Below are 14,375 nucleotides of genomic sequence, written 5' to 3'. Positions count from 1 at the left end.
GGGATGGGGTGGGAGGGAAGGGATTTTAAGGATCATTCCCATTCCAACCCCAACACCTCCCGCTATCCCAGGGGATCCAGCCCGGCCTGGGACACTCCAGGGATCCAGGGGCAGCCACAGCTTCCCTGGGAATTCCAGCCCAGCCAGGAATCCCTTCCCAATCTCCCACCCCAATCTCCCCTTTCCCAGTGGGAAGCCATTCCCTGTGTCCTGCCATTCCAGGCCCTGATCCCAAATCCCTCTCCAGCTCTCCTGGAGCCCCTGCAGGCTCTGGAAGTGGCTCCCAAGTTTTCCCTGGATCTCTGTGTTTCCCTTTAATCCCTGGGAGCCTCATCCCATGGGATTTGCCTGCTGGGAAGCAGAATTCCAGCCTGGAGAAAGAAATCCCAGTCTGGAGAAATCCCAGCAGCAGCTCCAGCTCCGGGGGATCCCGGAAAGGTTTGGGTGGGAAGGGAGCCAAAGATAGGAGGGAAAAATCAGATGGGATATTTGGGATACATCAGGACACATCCCAAAATAAGGCACATCCCAAAATAAAATAAGATATAAAAGAGATATTTGGGATGTGCCAGGATACATCCCAAAATAAGGTATTAATGGGATATTCGGGATATATCAGGATAAATTCCCAAAATAGGATATAAATCAGATATTTGGGATGTATCAAGTTATGTCCCAAAATAAGACACAAATGGGATATTTGGGATTTATCTAGACACATCCCAAAACAAGCCACATCCCAAAACAAGACAACATAATCGGATATTTGGGATTTATCAAGTTATATCCCAAAACAAGACACAAATGGGATATTTGGAATATTTTCCAAACTCATCCCAAACTAAGACACATCCCAAAACAAGACATCAGTGGGATATTTGGGATATTATCCAGACACATCCCAAAATAAGACACATCCCAAAAATTTGGGACACACCAGGACCCATCCCAAACTAAGCCATAAATGGGATTTTCGGGATATTATATAAATAATATATAATATAAATAAGATTTTTATATAAATATATATATATATAAATAAGATTTATATAATATAATTTATAATATAAATTATAAATAAGACCTGAACCAGATCTTTGGGATGCACCACGATACATCCCAAAACAAGACATCAATGGGATATTTGGGATTTTATCCAGCCCCATCCCAAAATAAGACATAAATGGGATATTTGGGATATTATCCAAACTCATCCCAAAATAAGACACATCCCAAAATAAGACATAAATGGGATATTTGGGATATTATCCAAACTCATCCCAAACTAAGACACATCCCAAAACAAGACACAGATGGGATATTCGGGAAATTATCCACACACATCCCAAAACAAGACATCAATGGGATATTTGGAATATTTTCCAAACTCATCCCAAACTAAGACACATCCCAAAACAAGACACAAATGGGATATTTGGGAAATTGTCCAGACACATCCCAAAATAAGACACAAATCAGATATTCGCGATTTTATCCACACACATCCCAAAACAAGACATCAATGGGATATTCGGGATATTATCCAGACTCATCCCAAAACAAGACACAAATGGGATATTTGGGATATTATCCAAACTCATCCCAAACTAAGACACCAATCAGATATTCGGGATATTATCCAGGCTCATCCCAAACTAAGACACAAATGGGATATTCGGGAAATTATCCAGACCCATCCCAAACTAAGACCCCAACCAGATATTTGGGATTTATCAGGATACATCCCAAAATGAGACACTTCCCAAACTAAAAGACTCCAATCAGATATTTGGGATACACTGGGATAGATCCCAAAATAAGACCCCAATCAGATCTTTGGGATGCACCAGGACACATCCCAAAATAAGACATAAATGGGATATTTGGGATATTATCCAAACTCATCCCAAACTAAGACACATCCCAAAACAAGACACAGATGGGATATTCGAGATATTATCCAGACACATCCCAAAATAAGACATAAGTGGGATATTTGGGATATTATCCAAACTCATCCCAAACTAAGACACATCCCAAAACAAGACACAGACGGGATATTCGGGATATTATCCAGACACATCCCAGAACAAGACACAAATCAGATATTTGGGATATTATCCACGCACGTCCCAAAACAAGATACAAATGGGATATTTGGGATATTATCCAGACACATCCCAAAACAAGACATAAATGGGATCTTTGGGATCCATAAATGGGTGCATCCAGGGGATTTTTCCTGTTCCCTCCCCAATCCCAGTGCGGAGAAGCGGCGCCGGGAGCAGGAGCACCGGTACCTGGAGGAGCTGGCGGAGCTGCTCTCGGCCAACATCCGAGACATCGACACCCTCAGCGTCAAACCCGAGAAATCCAAGATCCTCCGCAAAACCGTCGACCAGATCCAGCAGATGAAGAGGCTGGAGCAAGGTCAGGGAGATTAAAACAACAACAAAACAAAAAAATGGGAAAAACGGGGAAAAAATGGGAATGATTGAGGGGAGGGGGGAATTCCGGGCGGGAGGGAGGGGGTTTGGTGCTCCTGGGATCCTCCAATCCATGAGTGGAGTGGGAATCAGCAGGAATTGCTGATGTAGGAGTTCCATGTGGGAGGGTTTTCCTTATCCTGGAATTCTTCAGATCACGGTTATGGTGATTGATTAATGGAATTCCTGATGTAGGAATTCCATGTGGGAAGGGTTTTCCTGCCCCTGGGATCCTCCAATCCATGATTGGGGTGGGAATCAGTGGAGAATCCTGATGTAGGAATTCCATGTGGGAGGGTTTTCCTGCTCCTGGAATTCATCAGATCACAACAATGGTGATGGATTAATGGAATTCCTGCTGTTGGAATTCCGTGTGGGAGGGTTTTCCTGTTCCTGGAATTCTTCAGATCACGGTTATGGTGATTGATTAATGGAATTCCTGATGTAGGAATTCCATGTGGGAAGGGTTTTCCTACTCCTGGGATCCTCCAATCCATGAGTGGAGTGGGAATCAGCAGGAATTGCTGATGGAGGAATTCCATGGGGGAGGGTTTTCCTGCTCCTGGGATTCTTTGGAACAAAATTATGGTGATTAATTAATGGAATTCCTGATGTAGGAATTCCATCTGGGAGGGTTTTCCTGCCCCTGGGATCCTCCAGACCACAATTGTGGTGATTAATTAATGGAATTCCTGATGTGGGACTTCCATGTGGGAAGGGTTTTCCTGCTCCTGGGATCCTCCAGTCCACGATTGTGGGGATTAATTAATGGAATTCCTGATGTGGGAATTCTGTGTGGGGGAGTTTTCCTTTTGGAAATCGTTTCCTTTTGGAATCAGTGGGAATTCCTGCTGTCGGAATTCCATGTGGGAGGGTTTTCCTGCTCCTGGGATCTTCCAGTCCGTGATTGGGGTGATTAATTAATGGAATTCCTGATGTGGGAATTCCTTGTGGGAGGGTTTTCCTGCTCCTGGGATCCTCCAATCTGTGATTGTGGGGATTGATTAGTGGGAATTCCTGATGCAGGAATTCCGTGTGGGAGGGTTTTCCTGCTCCTGGGATCCTCCAATCCACGATTGTGGGGATTGAGGGTTTTCCTGCTCCCGCTTTTCCGGCAGCAGCACGAGGGGAAGGGCTTGGCTTGGATGAGGCATCTCCTCTGTCCTGGTGTCACTTTGAGTGTCACCTCTGCCCTGATGTCACTTTTTGAGGTGTCACCCCTGTCCTGGTGTCACTTTGAGCGTCACCTCTATCCTGGTGTCACTTTTTGAGGTGTCACCTCTGTCCGGTGTCACTTGAGGTCACTGTCCTGGTGTCACTTTTTGAGGTGTCACCTCTGTCCTGGTGTCACTTTGAGTGTCACCCCTGTCCTGGTGTCACTTTTTGAGGTGTCACCTCTGTCCTGGTGTCACTTTGAGTGTCACCTTTGCCCTGGTGTCACTTTGTGAGGTGTCACCTCTGTCCTGGTGTCACTTTCTGAGTGTCACCCTGTCCTGGTGTCACTTTGAGTGTCACCCCTGCCCTGGTGTCACTTTCTGAGGTGTCACCTCTATCCTGGTGTCACTTTCTGAGGTGTCACCTCTGCCCTGCTGACACTTTGAGTGTCACCCCTGTCCTGATGTCACTTCTTGCGGTGTCACCCCTGCCCTGGTGTCACTTTGAGGTGTCACCATTGTCCTGATGTCACTTTTTGAGGTGTCACCTCTATCCTGATGTCACTTTTTGAGGTGTCACCTTTTCCAAGTGTCACTTTTTGAGGTGTCACCTCTATCCTGGTGTCACTTCTTGTGGTGTCACCCCTGTCCTGATGTCACTTTTTGAGGTGTCACCTCTGTCCTGGTGTCACTTTGAGTGTTGAGGCATTCATGGAATCACAAAAATCCCTGAATTTGGGAGGTTTAGCCCCATAAAACCCCAAATCCTTAAAGGGTTGGGAAAGTGGAGAAATTCCTGATATCCCAGGATATCCCAATAAGTCATGGAATGGTAGAACTCCCTAAAAATGGGGACTGGAAAACCCAGTGAGACCCCAAATCCTTAAGGATTGGGAAAGTGGAGAAATTCCTGATATCCCAGGACATCCCAACATGCCATGGAATCACCGGAATTCCCTAAAAATGGGGACCAGAAAACGCCAGGAAAGGCAAAATCCTTCAGGATTTGGATGAAGATCCAGGGATTGGGATGGGATAAATCAGGAAAGGGGGGTGGGAATATTCCATAGGGTCCCATCCCGCTCTTCCCTGTGGATCCAGGGCCGGTTTTTCCCGGCTGGAGGATCCGGGAGCAGCTCCCGGATGGATCTGGGAGCCCCTCCCCCCTCTCTTCTCCCGGGGTTATTTAAAGCTTCTGGAAAAGATTCCCGGCCTTTGGAAAACTTCCAAAAGGCGAGCAGTTGGCAGGGCGGGCGGATTGCAGCGGAATCCTGGGAATGCTCTGCCAAAGGGGCCGGCACAGGAGAATTTTCCAGCTTTTTTTGGGCCTCCCCCCCAAAAAAAATTTGGGGGTTTTGGGTTTTTTTTGGAGGCTTCAGTGAGGAGATCTTGGAATTCTGGGATGGGTTGGGTGGGAAGGGATTTTCAGGATGATCCCATTCCATGTTCAGGGACAATTCCCGCTATCCCAGGGGATCCAGCCCGGCCTGGGACACTGCAGGGATCCAGGGGCAGCCACAGCTTCCCTGAGAATTCCAGCCCAGCCGGGAATCCCTTCCCTGGATCCCATCTGTCCCTGGGATCTTTATGGAATGTGGGGGTGGCAAAGGCAGGAAAGGGGAACGGAGACCCTTCCCTGAGTGCCGAGATTCCCAGGGAACCCCCCCTTGTTCCCGGAACTCCTTCCCAGAGAGGAGTTGGGCTGGGCATGGATCCAATGTCAGGCTCTGGATCCAGGCTGGGAGAGCTGGGAATGGCCAGGCTGGAGCAGGGAAGGATCCAGGGAGAGCTGGGAGCCCCTTCCAGAGCCTGCAGGGGCTCCAGGAGAGCTGGAGAGGGATTTGGGATCAGGGCCTGGAATGGCAGGACACAGGGAATGGCTTCCCACTGGGAAAGGGGAGATTGGGGTGGGAGATTGGGAAGGGATTCCCGGCCGGGCTGGAATTCCCAGGGAAGCTGTGGCTGCCCCTGGATCCCTGCAGTGTCCCAGGCTGGGTTGGATCCCCTGGGATAGCGGGAATTGTCCCTTAACATGGAATGGGATGATCCTTAAAATCCCTTCCCACCCAACCCATTCCCTGCTTCCCTGACCTTCCTTTATCCCAACAATTCCCAGTTACCATCCCAGAGCTCCATTCCCATGTAATTCGTGGCTCCAGCACCTGGAAAACCCTTGGGAATGGGGTCAAATGTACACAGGGCCAAGTTTTTTTATGGGATCATTTTGCAGGTTGGAGCCATCCCAAGTTTTCCCTGGGAAATCAGGGATTCCTGATTAAAACCGGGATCTTTCCCACCTGGAAGTCGCTCCCACTTCCCTCTTTCTTCCCTAATTTCACCCAAAAGCTGGGATTAAACCGGAATTAACGTGGGATTTTGGGGATTAAATCCCCCCCAGTCATTCCCAGGGGGGTCGGGATTTATTCCCAGCTGGATCCTCGGGAATCTCATCCAGAGAGGCTCTCCCAGCTTTTCCCATGGGAAAACCACCCTGGCTGTGGAAAAGCAAAGGAAGCAGCTCCACTGGGATGGTTTTCCATGAGTTTCTCCCATCAATTCTTCCCAGAATTCCCGGGTTAAATCCCCTCTCCCAGCCGGGAATTCCATTTTTTTTTTTCCTTTTTTTCTGCTCCAGGTGGATTTTTCCCAGCTGGAATTCTCCCCTATAATTCCATATTTTCCATCATTCCAGAATTCTTCCATAAATCCATAATTTTCCATAATTCCCCCCCCCAAAATTCCATATTTTCACAGGAGAGCGACTGGAAAAGTTGGGGAGGGGGAGGGGGGGGAAAGAAGCATCCCTGTTTTATGAAATCCTGGGAATAATTCCTTGAAATTCCTTTGAAATTCCCTTTTTTTTCCCCTCATTCCAGAGAAAACAACGGATGACGAAGTGCAGAAATCCGACATCTCCTCCAGCAGCCAAGGGGTGATCGAGAAGGAATCCCTGGGACCTCTTCTCCTGGAGGTTGGAATTCCCTTGGGAATCTCCCAATCCCCATTTTTTCCCCTTCCCAACGCTGGTTTTCCTCACGGAGAAAGGGATTTTTTTTAAGGATTTCCTTGGAAAAAACGAGGCTTGACCGAGCCCAGGGGGGTTTAAAATGGGATTAAAATGGGATTAAAATGGGATTAAAATGGGAGGGGATTCCAGCAGGAGATTCCAGAGGGTTGGAATTCCGCCCTCTGGAAAACAGGGAGGGTGAGGAGAAGCCGTCTGGGAGGGGATTTCCTTGGAAATCCTTTCCCGGGGGGTTGGGGTGGGAGTTTTCCCAGGGGATTTGGGGTTGGGAATGGCAGGTTATTCCAGAGGGAAGCAAATCCCAAAGGAGCCATCGGCATTTTTCGGGAGGAGTTTTCCCGGGAGGAGTTTTTTCCTGCGGATCCGTGAGCGCAAATCCATGGATTCCGCAGGGAGAGCCTCGGGAATGGCCCTTCCCATCACCCTGCCCTTCATCCAGCTGGGATCCATCCCACGCTCGGGAATTCCGCGTTTGGATCCCGTCGATTCCCGGCACGGAATTCCCTGATTCTCCTCCTGCCTCCCCTTCCCGGCTTATGGAATATCCATGGAAAAATCCGGCACTGACCAGGAAAGCCCTTAAAAAAAAACCCCATCCCGGGAATTTTTGAGGAATGTTTTCCCACTGGAATTCCCGAAAATCATCCCGGCCGATGGTGGAATTTTAACGGGAAAATCATGGATGAATTCCCTGTGGGAATGGGGAATTCCCACCTTGGAGCTTCCCAACCTTCTTCCCGGCTCTCCCAAGGTTGTGGGGGAAGGAGCCAGGTGGGATTTGCTGGGGTTTTTCAGGAATAACAGGATTGGGAATGAAGGAAGTGGCAGCTGCCGGATCCATCCTTTATTCCTTCTTTTTTTCCCTTTTTTTTTCAATATTCCGGGATTTTTTTCCCATTTAATGTCGGTTCGGAGCAAAAGCTGCTTTTTTGGGAAGTGCAGGATTTGCTCCCTCGGGAATTCTCTGCTGGGAGAGGGTCCCCAAAGGGATTTTGGGGATTAATCCGACAAAAGGAGTGGGATAAGGAGGGATGAGGCTCCAGGAAAAGCAGGAAATCCTGGATGGAACATTTGAGATTCCAGGAAAACCAGAATATATAAATATATAGTTATTATTATATATTATAATAACGATATATAATAATTAATGTATTTTTACATTATATATTTATTTTTCTATGACGTATTTTAATAATTTATTTTTAATACAAATAATTCTTGCTATCATCACTACTATTAATTTTCATCCACCAGCACTCCCTGATCGCCCATTCCCTGGTTTTTTTAATATATAATAATATATATATTATTTAAATATATATAATATAAATATTTATTATATAAATATATATACAATATAATTATTAAATAATCATATATAATAATGTATTTTTATATGATTTCTTTTTCTATGACATAGAAATATATATATTAATAATATATATTAAAAATACTTTATTTTTAATACAAATCATTCTCGCTCTCATTCCTATCATTAATTTTTGTCCCATTTTTGTCAGCACTCCCTGACCCCCATTCCCTGTTTTTTTTAATAAATAATATTATATATTATTATTTAAATATATATAATATATATTTTTATATATAAATATATATAATTATATATAATATATAATACAATATTATATAATATCTAATAATATCTAATATATACAATTGTTATATAATATAATACTTGTATATAATTAATTTTTCTATCATATATTTATTTTTCTATGACATATTTTTAATACTATTATTTCTAGTACAAATTATATATTATTATTTAAATATATAATAAATGTATTTATATATATAATTATATATAATTATAATATATATGTATACTATATAATAATATATTATATAATATAATATATAATAATATATGTAATATATAATAATATATATAATTATTATCTAGTATAATACTTGTCTATAATAAAGAATTAATTTTTCTATCATATATTTATTTTTCCATGACATATTTTTAATACTTTATTTCTAGTACAAATCATTCTTGCTATTAATTTTTGTCCCATTTTTGTCAGCACTCCCTGACCCCCATTCCCTGTTTTTTTAAATAAATAATATTATATATTATTATTTAAATATATATAATATATGTTTTTATCTATAAATCTATATAATTATGTATAATATATAATATATAATACAATATTATATAATATATATTAATATCTAATAATATATATAATTATTATATAATATAATACTTGTCTATAATAATGAATTAATTTTTCTATCGTATATTTATTTTTCTATGGCATATTTTTAATACTTTATTTCTAGTACAAATCATTCTTGCTATTAATTTTTGCCCCATTTTTGTCAGCACTCTCTGACCCCCATTCCCTGTTTTTTTTAATAAATAATATTATATATTATTATTTAAATATATATTATATATACTTTTATATAATTGTATATATATGATATAACATATAATATAATAAATAATAATATTTATAATATATAATAATATATGTAATTATTATATAGTATAATACTTGTCTAAATATCTATAATTATATATATTATATATAATATAACATATAATATAATACATAATAATATATATAATATATAATAATATATAATTATATAACATAATACTTGTCTATAATAATTAGTTAATTTTTCTTAATATATAATAATATATAAAATATATAATAATATATATAATAATATATTTAATTATTATCCAATACAATACTTGTCTATAATAATTAATTTTTCTCTTATCTATTAATTTTTCCATGGCATATTTTTAACTCTTTATTTCCAACACAACCCATTCCCGCTCTCATTCCTATCATTCATTTTCGCTCCATTTTTGTGAGCGCTCCCTGAGCCCATTCCCAGTTTTTTTGTGTGGATTTTGCAGGCTCTGGACGGTTTTTTCTTCGTGGTGAACTGGGAGGGTCGGATCGTGAGCCCATTCCCGGTTTTTGTGTGGATTTTCCAAGCTCTGGACCCCATTTTTGTGAGCGCTCCCTGAGCCCATTCCCGGTTTTTATGTGGATTTTTCCAGGCTCTGGACGGTTTTTTCTTCGTGGTGAACCGGGAGGGTCGGATCGTGATCCCATTCCCGGTTTTTGTGTGGATTTTCCAGGCTCTGGACCCCATTTTTGTGAGCACTCCCTGAGCCCATTCCCAGTTTTTTTCTGTGGATTTTCCAGGCTCTGGACGGTTTCTTCTTCGTGGTGAACCGGGAGGGCCGGATGGTGACCCCATTCCCGGTTTTTGTGTGGATTTTTGCAGGCTCTGGACGGTTTCTTCTTCGTGGTGAACCGGGAGGGCTGGATGGTGATCCCATTCCCGGTTTTTGTGTGGATTTTGCAGGCTCTGGACGGTTTTTTCTTTGTGGTGAACCGGGAGGGCCCGATGGTGATCCCATTCCCAGTTTTTGTGTGGATTTTCCCAGGCTCTGGACGGTTCCTTCTTCGTGGTGAACCGGGAGGGCCGGATGGTGACCCCATTCCCGGTTTTTGTGTGGATTTTTGCAGGCTCTGGACGGTTTTTCTTCGTGGTGAACCGGGAGGGCCGGATGGTGACCCCATTCCCGGTTTTTATGTGGATTTTTCCAGGCTCTGGACGGTTTTTTCTTCGTGGTGAACCGGGAGGGTCGGATCGTGAGCCCATTCCCGGTTTTTATGTGGATTTTCCAGGCTCTGGACGGTTTTTTCTTCGTGGTGAACCGGGAGGGCCGGATGGTGACCCCATTCCCGGTTTTTGTGTGGATTTTTCCAGGCTCTGGACGGTTTCTTCTTCGTGGTGAACCGGGAGGGTTGGATTGTGACCCCATTCCATGTTTTTGTGTGGATTTTCCAGGCTCTGGACGGTTTCTTCTTCCCCTGACCCCATTCCCGGTTTTTGTGTGGATTTTTCCAGGCTCTGGACCCCATTTTTGTGAGCACTCCCTGAGCCCATTCCCAGTTTTTGTGTGGATTTTCCAGGCTCTGGACGGTTTCTTCTTCCCCTGACCCATTCCCAGTTTTTGTGTGGATTTTTCCAGGCTCTGGACGGTTTCTTCTTCGTGGTGAACCGGGAGGGCTGGATGGTGATCCCATTCCCAGTTTTTGTGTGGATTTTGCAGGCTCTGGACCCCATTTTTGTGAGCGCTCCCTGACCCATTCCCGGTTTTTGTGTGGATTTTTCCAGGCTCTGGACCCCATTTTTGTGAGCACTCCCTGAGCCCATTCCCGGTTTTTGTGTGGATTTTTCCAGGCTCTGGACGGTTTTTTCTTCGTGGTGAACCGGGAGGGCCGGATGGTGACCCCATTCCCGGTTTTCATTTGGATTTTTGCAGGCTCTGGACGGTTTTTTCTTCGTGGTGAACCGGGAGGGCCGGATGGTGACCCCATTCCCAGTTTTTTTGTGTGGATTTTGCAGGCTCTGGACGGTTTCTTCTTCGTGGTGAACCGGGAGGGCCGGATGGTGACCCCATTCCCGGTTTTTGTGTGGATTTTTCCAGGCTCTGGACGGTTTTTATTTTGTGGTGAACCGGGAGGGCCGGATGGTGTTGAGCGTTCCCTGACCCCATTCCCGGTTTTTGTGTGGATTTTGCAGGCTCTGGACGGTTTTTTCTTCGTGGTGAACCGGGAGGGCCGGATGGTGAGCCCATTCCATGTTTTTGTGTGGATTTTCCAGGCCCTGGATGGTTTTTTCTTCGTGGTGAACCGGGAGGGCCGGATGGTGACCCCATTCCCGGTTTTTGTGTGGATTTTTCCAGGCTCTGGACGGGTTTTTCTTCGTGGTGAACCGGGAGGGCCGGATGGTGACCCCATTCCCGGTTTTCATTTGGATTTTTGCAGGCTCTGGACGGTTTTTTCTTCGTGGTGAACCGGGAGGGCCGGATCGTGACCCATTCCCGGTTTTCATTTGGATTTTTCCAGGCTCTGGATGGTTTTTTCTTCGTGGTGAACCGGGAGGGCCGGATGGTGTTCGTGTCGGAGAACGTGACGGGGTACCTGGGCTATCAGCAGGAGGAGCTGATGAACAGCAGCGTTTACAGCATCCTGCACGTCGGCGACCACGCCGAGTTCGTCAAGAACCTGCTCCCCAAATCCCTCGGTGAGCGGCCCCAACAAACCCTGGAATGGCGGGAATGGCATGGGCGGGAATGGAGGGGGGTTATGGTTGGATTCACCTTGAGTTTAGTGTTGGATTGATTTTTGTTCTTGGATTTATTTTTATTGTTGGATTTATTTTTATTGTTGGATTTATTTTTAGTTTCTTGTTGAATTTATTTTTATTGTTGGGTTCATTTTTAGTTTATTGTTGGATTCATTTTGAGTTTATTGTTGGATTTATTTTTATCGTTGAACTTATTTTTAGCTTCTTGTTGAATTTATTTTGAGTTTATTGTTGGATTTATTTTTATTCTTGGATTTATTTTTGGTTTATTGTTGGATTTGTTTTTATTGTTGGATTTATTTTGAGTTTCTTGTTGGATTTATTTTTAGTTTATTGTTGAATTTATTTTTATTGTTGAATTAATTTTTAGTTTCTTGTTGAATTTATTTTGAGTTTCTTGTTGGATTTATTTTTATTGTTGGATTCATTTTTGGTTTCTTGTTGAATTTATTTTTCATTTATTGTTGGATTTATTTTGAGATTCTTGTTGAATTTATTTTTATTGTTGGGTTCATTTTGAGTTTCTTGTTGAATTTATTTTTCATTTATTGCTGAATTTATTTTTATTGTTGAATTCATTTTTAGTTTATTGTTGGATTCATTTTTATTGTTGGATTCATTTTGAGTTTATTGTTAGATTTATTTTTATTTTTGAATTTATTTTGAGTTTCTTGTTGGATTTATTTTTAGTATTCGATTTATTTTTATTGTTGGATTTATTTTGAGTTTATTGTTGAATTTATTTTTGGTTTATTGTTGGATTCATTTTTATTGTTGGATTTATTTTGAGTTTGTTGTTGGATTTATTTTTAGTGTTGAATTTATTTTTGGTTTCTCGTTGGATTTATTTTTGGTTTCTTGTTGGATTTATTTTTCATTTATTGTTGAGTTTATTTTGAGTTTCTTGTTGGATTTATTGTTATCGTTGGATTCATTTTGACTTTATTGTTGAATTTATTTTTATTGTTGGATTTATTTTTAATTTCTTGTTGAATTTATTTTGAGTTTCTTGTTGGATTGATTTTTATTGTTGGATTTATTTTTCATTTATTGTTGGATTTATTTTGAGTTTCTTGTTGGATTTATTTTTATTGTTGAATTTATTTTGAGTTTGTTGGATTTTTTTTATTGTTGGATTTATTTTGAGTTTCTTGTTGGATTTATTTTTATTGTTGGATTTATTTTTATTGTTGAGTTTATTTTTAGTTTCTTGTTGGATTCATTTTTATTGTTGGATTCATTTTGAGTTTCTTATTGGATTTATTTTTATTGTTGGATTCATTTTGAGTTTCTTATTAGATTTATTTTTATTGTTGGATTCATTTTTCGTTTCTTGTTGGATTTATTTTTATTGTTGAATTTATTTTGAGTTTCTTGCTAAATTTATTTTTATTGTTGATTTATTTTTAGTTTATTCTTGAAATTTTTTTTAGTTTGTTATTGAATTTATTTTTCATGTATTATAGGATTTATTTTTAATTTATTGTTGAATTTTTTTAGTTTATCGTCAAAATTGTTTTTAGTTTATTGTTGAATTTATTTTTAGTTTATTGTTGAATTTATTTTTAGTTTATTATCAAATTTGAGTTTATTCTTTTATTATTATTTGATTTATACATTGTATATAATGGAATACAATTATATATTTAATAATATGTGATTAATATAATACAGCTAATCATTACTATTATAATTTTAGTATTATTAATTAAATTATTAATACATCATATATAATAGAATATAGTTGTATATTTTAATATATAATATATTTAATATATAATATATTAATTAATTACTATATAACTACTATTATAAATTAATTACTATATATTTAAATCAATAATGCAGCATATATAATAGATGATAATTATATATGTTTAATTAATTTATAATACAAATAACTATTGCTATTATTATTAATGATTTGTTATTATTAATAATTTAATTGGTTATTATATATAATATATACCTCAAAATATATTTATATCACATATTTTATTAGTTCGTGTAGAATGACCACGATAAAATTATTATCACCATTAATACTATTATTAATTTATTGCTGTCAATAATTTCCTGCAAAAATACAGCAGATAAAGTTATATTTTGTGCTTTGTTAATAAAGTATTATCATAATAATTAAATATATAAATTATTTCTATAAATATAAATAATATATAAATTATTTCTATAAATACAAATATATATAAATATAATAATTGTGTTATGTTACATCAATTAATTACATTAATAACAGCAATGAATTAGTCATCATAAAAATAGCAAAAATTAATAATTAACAGCGTTATAATATTGATAAATGATAATAATTGATAAATTATAATCAGTGATAAATAATATTTATATTCCATTAATTATAGATCAATTATATAATAATTATATAATAATAATATAATAATATAATAATTATATATTAATTATATATTAATTATATACTATTTATATATTAATTATATAGTTAATTATATAATTAATTATGTATTAATTATATAATAATTCCGGGGGGATTTGTGGCGCTGCGGGGTCGAT

General features: G+C 39.6%; 1 protein-coding gene across 1 annotated transcript in view; it reads left to right on the top strand.

Annotated features, from left to right (window-relative positions):
• NCOA1 (nuclear receptor coactivator 1) overlaps nt 1–14,375 on the top strand; it is a 58,712-nt gene that overhangs the window by 33,172 nt on the left and 11,165 nt on the right. Inside the window, exons 4-6 of the mRNA XM_050313386.1 lie at nt 2,264–2,430; nt 6,517–6,611; nt 11,585–11,762. Of these exons, the coding sequence (XP_050169343.1) occupies nt 2,264–2,430; nt 6,517–6,611; nt 11,585–11,762 (440 nt within the window). The remainder of the gene's footprint in view (nt 1–2,263; nt 2,431–6,516; nt 6,612–11,584; nt 11,763–14,375) is intronic.

The sequence above is a fragment of the Myiozetetes cayanensis genome, unplaced genomic scaffold (genome assembly GCF_022539395.1).
Source record: "Myiozetetes cayanensis isolate MyiCay16 unplaced genomic scaffold, myiCay2020 scf182, whole genome shotgun sequence".
In the NCBI taxonomy this organism is placed as follows: domain Eukaryota; kingdom Metazoa; phylum Chordata; class Aves; order Passeriformes; family Tyrannidae; genus Myiozetetes; species Myiozetetes cayanensis.
Note: the sequence above shows the minus strand (reverse complement) of the source record. Positions and strands in the feature narration are given on the sequence as shown.